We start from the raw sequence: 7574 nt of genomic DNA, 5'->3' as shown, positions 1-7574 counted from the left end.
TGACTCCCCATCTATTAAGTCATTTTCATTTCCATGGAAACCTCGGGTAGTACCCAGGTAAGGATTAAAAATACTCCTGTTATAGATATAACAATTGAAGACAAGCCAGATTGGTAGTTACTTTTGTAGAATGCACAGATATAATCAGAGATAAAAGGCAGCTAGCTACCTATTCTGACAGCACTGAAGCAGTGGAGAGTTTTTTCTGGAAATAAGTGGAGTAATGGGAGGGGTCTAGAAAGTCAAGACCCTGAAAGCAATAGGAGTTGGAGATTTAGGATAGGAAGGCTCAGATTGGGATTTCTAATAGTATATGAATGAACAGCCACATTAATCTTCAGAAGTGAGTTCAAGATACTCCTTAAGCTTGTAGAGGACCCAATAAACAGCCATACCTACACTGACATACATATATATATATATATATATATATATATATATATATGTACATACACATGCTGTATATATATATATATATACACATATATTTATATATTTATACATATAGTGTGTGTGTGTGTGTGTGTGTGTGTGTGTGTGTGTGTGTGTGTAGCTTGAGCTTAAGCTGCAGAGTCAAGGCTTTTGTTTCTTTCAGGTGTACAAAGGTACTCTTTCAAACGGAAATGAACACATTATAAATTGCACCATAGTATTCAAAAGGATGAATTCTTTTCTCATTTAGGATCACATGCAGTAGCCATGAATCATCCATTCCAGGGAAGGGAGGTGAGAAGAACATTAAATATAATTTATGTTTTGCTAATTGAAATCAAATACCAAGTTGAGTCTCCCTGAGAGTTGCCATGCTTACATTTAAATGGGACAGAAGTATTAGTAACCTGACTCTGTGTTGGCAAGTTGACTTAGCTTTTCTGGATAGATGATTCCTTCACCAAGCCTTCACACTAAGGAACAAAACTCAGTCATTCACTCTGAGCCAGAAAGTCAAAGGAATAGTAGTCACTGAAGAAGTCATGCCTTAAACATATCAAACTTGCATTTCTTTTCAGGATCAGGACTCTTCAAATATATTGCCAAATGGAAGTTTGGTTTGGTTGCTTTTAAGTCCCCGTGTTCTCAAGGCTTAGTTCTGCCCTTTCTTTATATAGAATGATAGATAAATGACCTAAGAGATAGCCTCTCCACTGTTGTTCAGATTGTTAGTTGGGGTCATCCTTGTAGGTCTCTGGGCATTTCTCTAGAGTCAGTTTTCTCTTCAAACCTAGAATGGCTCCCTCTATTATGGTATCTCTCTCTCTCTCTCTCTCTCTCTCTCTCTCTCTCTCTCTCTCTCTTGTTCTCTTCTATAGAGGAAGGGGTTTCTGGGCCTTTATTTCACAAGGGAAGGATGATCTATCCTTCCTTGTAGGTTTTTTAAAAACCCTGGGAACCCTTCCTTTGGAAGTAAATCTCATAACATCATGAATGGGGGTGCGAGCAAGGAAGAGGAGAGCACAAACAAGATTTTCCTCCACTTCTAAATCCCAATTTCCTTAAGAACATTTCTGGTTGTGAGCCTAGCCTTTAACGGCTGAGCCATCTCTCTAGCCCCCTTAAGAGCATTTCTGGTTGTGAAAGGACCAATACCACCACAGATCTAGTCTAGAGCTCAAGATGCATTATCCTCTGTCTGTCCGTCTGTCCTTCCTTCTTTCCCTCCCTCCCTCCCTCCTTCCCTCTCTCCCTCCTTTCCTCCCTTCCTCCTTCCCTCCCTCTTTCTTTCCTTCCCTCCTAAGTTCTCTGTCCTCTTATTCCTTTCTTTACCCTCCCCTCCTCTTTATTTTTATTTTTAGCCACTATCTCACTGTGTGACATAGGCTGGCTTCAAAGCCCTGAGGCTGCTTCAGCCTTGACTGCTATGGTTAAGGTGTCTTCCACTCTGCTTGGCTTGAGCATTGTTTTGTAAAAAAACTACCAGTAATGTGGCCAGGGCTGACACTCACTCCCTCTTTGTTCTGATCACAGAGCAAACTTCATGAAGTCCACCTCTCTCTACATGTGTGTACCCCCTCGTTGGCAAATGTGAGCACTGTATCTTTGTTTACTTTGGCATATTTGTTGCCTTCAGCCCAACTTTTCTTATCTGGAGAAAGTTATTTGTGCAGCTGTTTTTGAATCTGGTTTATCAGTCCATCATTCATGGGGTGATGAATATCTAGTACCTCTTTCCCCAGCCATAGTGTTTGTGTGACTGAAAGAAACATCCTGTCCTGCATACAGAATCTCCCAAAGACTCAAGAACCTGGTCTCTCTGCTAGTCCCCAACAAAGCCATTCCTTGCATTGCAGTGTAGGGATAGGGGTAGAAAAGTGACCAACACAAATACACCATCAAAACCCGTCAATCAGGTTGCATTAAGCTTTATAACAACACAGTTTCCATTTAGTGGGAGAAATGACAGTTTAATAACAGCTGAACAGATTCAACTCTCCCCACTCATACAAATTTCCAATTTTACCACAATTCCTGGCATTGGAGATCTGCAAACAAGTGCTTTATGTCAAATTCTGTGTTTTAATTGAACCATACTAATGGGAAGGGACACTTTATTTGGCAGCCCTTGAATAGGATGTCTGCAGACAGTCCTTGCCCTCCCCCTCCCACTTCACAATGCAAATCAGCATTCTTGCCAATGGCCCAATAGATGTCATCTCCGAGTAGAGCAAAATGAACCATGAAGTGACCCTGAGGGGGCAGTGGTGAGACAAATAGAAATACATTGAGTGTTCCCTTTCTCTCTGCAACTAGAAGGGTTTTACTCAGAACAACTAACAAACAAGCTATGGTCTTTGTCTCTAGGGTGGAGCCTATCCCTAGAGAATGCCTCAGGACCAAGATCATTAGGGAAGAGGATCTTTAGGTAAGGGGCCTCCCACCTGGAGGACTGGGTCTTTCCTTATACCCCCAGTTACAGGCATTGATCTTTGCCAAATGCAGGGCTCAAATCATAGCTATTCTCTCCCAGTTCTAGAAGCAGATTCCATTGTGAAGATGTGTACTACACTCCATAATTTAGAACACTCATGAAGAGAGAGAGAGCTATCTTAGATGGCTCTCAGATAGAAGGCTCCAGGGGTGTAGGCTATTTTTTGGTAAGGAACATACGTGCATGCCTTTGCCTTCATATTGTGGGGATGGAGGAAGTCAAGGGGTGGTGGGATGAGGCCTTTGATGGGAAAGCTAGACAGGCCTTGGAGGGAGGATATTACTCCCTGGGAGTCTTGGAGCTCTTAGCCACAAATAGCCTTCATTCTGGAGAGATGCCAGAGCAGATGTTTACATACCAGGGATTAAACACAAGGCTAGAATCCAGACGCCCAAGACTACAATAAGATCTCTGTCAAAATACATCTTCCTTCCATCCTTCTTCCCTGCCTTCCTCCTTCCTCCTTTCTTTTCCTTTCCTTTCCTCTCCTTCTTTTTGCCACCCATCAATATCATAGTAAATGCCTATGACACTGGAAGATGTTTATCCTGTTTTCAGACTCTATTAACTAGTAGAAGATAAGTATTTGTGGTGGATTCTGGTGGACATCTGGTCAACCAGGTACAGTTGGTTCCTACATAGGGATGCCATAAGATCTATACCTTTGCTTAAGCCCACAACATTGGAGGTAACCTGAATGGATGAGGTTGGCAATCTACTTGGCACTTCAGATGGCTGAAGCTTCAGAACCTGGAGTATTTGTGACTCTGGTAAAGAGTATCTTTGCTATTTATTAGCCTTCCCTCCATACTGTCAGCCTCACTTATCACCCTCTTCCTGTTCCCACTGAAAGTCTTGACCAGTCATTTGGTAAAACATCATGTTGAAGGGTTTGTAGAATTTCCGAAGTCTGTGGATGACATCTGGGTCAATACGGGGATGAGTCCGACCTTTGCTCTTGCCCAAACATCTTGGGGCACTGCTGTCTTCTGGCTTCTTCAGGCAGGGAAATCCCTTGGTTTTGTTGAAGTAAAAGTGCTTCTCAGTAACAACACGCTTGAGGCCTAGGAAATCCTGTACTTTGGCCATCTCCCCTGCAGGGTCCACTATGAGTCGCTCACCACTGACAAACAGGATCTGAGAGAGGGGAAAGTACTGCAGCCAGTTCTCCAGGTGCAGAGCATAGATCCCAATGCGAATGGCACTCCACGAGGCATCAATCAGCCCCAGGGTCCGGTTTTTGAAGGCCAGCACCTCAAAGGTAGGGATCTCTGGCTTCTTTGATAGTGTTTGGGTATAGTCAGAAATGGCCCTGGTCACTGGATTTCGTACCACCACAATGAGTTTGATGTCCTTGGCCATAGAGTGAATGCGCTTGGGAGCCTCATTTGTCACAAAGTAACTGGGGGTCTTCTCCATGGTTATCTGCCCATCCAATGTCTTGGGCATCACATTTCTAGAAGAATGAAGAAGGGGGAAATACAGTTATTATTACTATATCCAAGATATTTGAATATATTTTCACAAATTCTATGCAACACACAACCAAGGTAGGAGCCACCAAATAGAACAGATAAGCGCTGAAAGTTCTCTTTATGTCCCAGCTGTAGGCTTGACTATGCAATTATCAGAAAAGAGAGCATAAGGCTTATACATTAATCCTTGGGAGTCTTGTATCCCTAGGTTTAAACTACTTTTCTACCTCTTACCAGTTGTATTTAACCTAGATATGCCCTTAATTTCTTTATATATTAGTTTTATAATCTCTGAAATGGAGGTAATGATAGCTCCGACTTCACACTGTAGTGCAAGGATTAAGGGAGATAATGTTTGAAAAGCATTTAGTATGGAATCTCATGTGTGCATGAGCTTAACAAATTAAGGGTTTCGTTATTGTTGTAGTAGCTTTCAGGAAATGTTTGAGCTCAACAAGACCTCAAAGATTATCTGATCCAGGCTTGGCAAATTCTACTGTTTGTGTGGGAGTCACAGTTAAGAAGGATGTGTAATCTTTAAATGGTTGTGGGGAAAAAAACCAAATGATAGTAATAGTACCATTGTGTGATACATGGAAATTATTCAGAATTTAAATTTCAAAGCTTGTAAATAAACCTTCATTGGGACACAGACACACTTACTCATTTTCATATTGTACATGTGCTGCTTTTGTACAACAGACAGAAAAAGGAGTTGGTGCAACAGGTATGTGGACCACATAATCTGAAATATACATTATTTTACTTTTTAAGTAGTTTTTTGAACCCCAACATAGTCCAAAAACATTGTGTAAATGTAAATGATGAAATTGAAGCTCATGAATAAAGAATAGAAAGGCATCAGACAAACCTTGTGTCCTCAGAATACTTAAGCATATCCCTGGGCCATGACATCTTCATTATAAAGTCCTAATACTTATCTTAAGTTCATTTGAGAACAAAGTGACACATAGAATGCAAGCATAGGCTATGTAAAAGTCACAATTTTCTTTTTTCTTTGCTCATAAGTTTGCCTTGTAAACTTCCCACGAAGCCTACTCTAGCTGGGATCTTTAATAACCTCCCAAAGACATGTGTTAAAGGCTTTGTCCCCAGCCTGGGTAAAGTGCTGGAGTCTTTACAGTGGAGCAGAGGGCTACATTTGTTTCCCAGCACCCACATTATAGCTCCCAATCTGTAACTACAATTCCAGGAGATCCAACACCCCCTTCTGATTTCTGCAGGCACCAGACATGCACACAGTGCACAAACATACATGCAGACAAAAGCATACCTCTCTCTCTCTCTCTCTCTTCCCCTCTCTCTCCCTCTCCTCCACCTCCCTCTCTCCTTTTATGTCTTGGTCACGAGGTGAACAGGCTATGTTGCCATAGACCCAAAACCAATGAGGCAAGGCAAATCAACCATGGATTGCATCTCTGGAACCAAAACCCATAATAAATACTTCTTCTAAGGTGATTATCTTAGTTTTTTTTTTTTTTTTTTTTTTCAGAAGGCTGCCAACTAACATAGATCTCACACCACAGCTCTTGTCTACTGATCACCTTGACAAAAACACTTTCCATCTCCTCCCTTCCATCCACATATTCCTTCAGGGAAGGAATTGATGCCACTACCACCAGCCCAATGCAGAGGTCCACAGTGGGGCTCAGGATCTTATTATGCAGTCAGTTTGCTGTAGGCATATGTAGACCAGTGCTAATTGAGGATAAGCATGTTCAATACCTGATGATACAGTGGGCCATCTGCCACCAGGTACTCCATTAAATCCATTCACTTCTAAGCCCTGCACTAAAGTGGTACATTCAGGATTACTCAAGAACTCTTTGTTATGATGACATGCTTTTAAATGTCTGAGCTAATAAAACTTAATACAGACGAAGATCTCTTAGCCTCTCCTACCATAATTAAATTTATTTACTATCACTTGCGTGGAGAAAGAACGACTTCTTTTATCTCTAATTCACATGCTCTGTCAATAATTAATTGCTGCTGGATTTTGAGCTTTCACAGCAAGCTCTCTGATTAAGCAAGACGAGTTTGCCTGGTTAAAAAAAAATTGCTAGAACTAGACCTTGTTAGAGTACACTGGTTGGGCAAAATGCAGTCTTCAGATCATAACCCAAGGTATGGGCATAAGTAATAGTGTTTGTTTGGGGGGGGTGACATATTCTCTACAATATCCAGCGTCTACATGTGTGTGCCAGGTTGGGCTCACTAACTGCCCTGGTCTCATCTGGAAGTGTGAGGCTAAGAAACATCCTTTGAGAGTAGAACTGCCTAATCTGGTAACCTGAAAGCTCTGATGACCTTGGTGGTCTCGCTGGATCCCCTATTCTGAACCTCACCTACTCACATAAAAAAACATGCTCACAGGTCTGAGATGAAGACTAAGTATGATAATGCAGGTGGATCACTCAGGAGGGTACCTCATGAATGCCAGAATCTTATTTTCACTTAAGTTGGCTGTCTAGGATGATTTTCAGAGCAATTCTTACAGTAGGATAGAGAAAAAGAAATTACATTTGACTGAATGGAAAAGCTGAACTGAGGGTCTGATCTAGAATAAGGCAAATTGTGATTCAAACCAATGTCATCAACTGTACTTTTTGATCTAGAGTCTGGTGGCCAACCAGAAAGCTGCCCTTAGCTTTGTCTGGATACAAGGAATAAACTCAATCCTGTTTCTCTTGTAACTGGAGAGATTATTTCTTTATCAAATTATAGAACTCATATCTTATTACAAAGATATTAAATAAATGATGGTGAAAGATAATGTCCTTAAGAAGTATTACTTTTGCATGGCTTCTCCCTGATTATGCTCCCTGTGCTGCATTTTTGCATATTTGCCTTGTTTCATTTTTTTCCTCAGTACAGAAGCAGCTGTGCAACTCCTCTTATCTATTCTTTGTATTCACTCCTTAAACCTCAGTGCTTACTCTACTTTAAGTCCCATTCAAATTCATCTCCTCTACTTCAGTTAATTGACAATCTGTCAAGATCCTTGTGGATCTTGAATCTTTTATCTAGGGCATCTGGGATGAAGTAGTTCCCAACCTATAAGCCAGTGGATACGGGAGCATGACTACATGCCCAGCTTGGCATTTGATGCAAAACAAAAGAAACAGAGAGAGAGAGAGAAAGAGAGAGAG

The 7574-nt window shown here is 41.3% G+C and overlaps 1 protein-coding gene across 1 annotated transcript in view; it reads right to left on the bottom strand.

The window, feature by feature from the left end:
* Positions 1-3424: 3424 nt before the first annotated feature.
* Hs3st4 (heparan sulfate-glucosamine 3-sulfotransferase 4) overlaps positions 3425-7574 on the bottom strand; it is a 396085-nt gene continuing 391935 nt past the window's right edge. The window contains exon 2 of the mRNA XM_051192895.1: positions 3425-4382. Coding sequence (XP_051048852.1) covers positions 3746-4382 — 637 coding nt within the window. The 3' untranslated portion in view covers positions 3425-3745. The remainder of the gene's footprint in view (positions 4383-7574) is intronic.

This window comes from Phodopus roborovskii, unplaced genomic scaffold, assembly GCF_943737965.1.
Source record: "Phodopus roborovskii unplaced genomic scaffold, PHOROB, whole genome shotgun sequence".
Taxonomy (NCBI): Eukaryota; Metazoa; Chordata; class Mammalia; order Rodentia; family Cricetidae; genus Phodopus; species Phodopus roborovskii.
The sequence above is the reverse complement of the archived record's forward strand: the minus strand, read 5'-3'. Positions and strand labels throughout refer to the sequence as shown.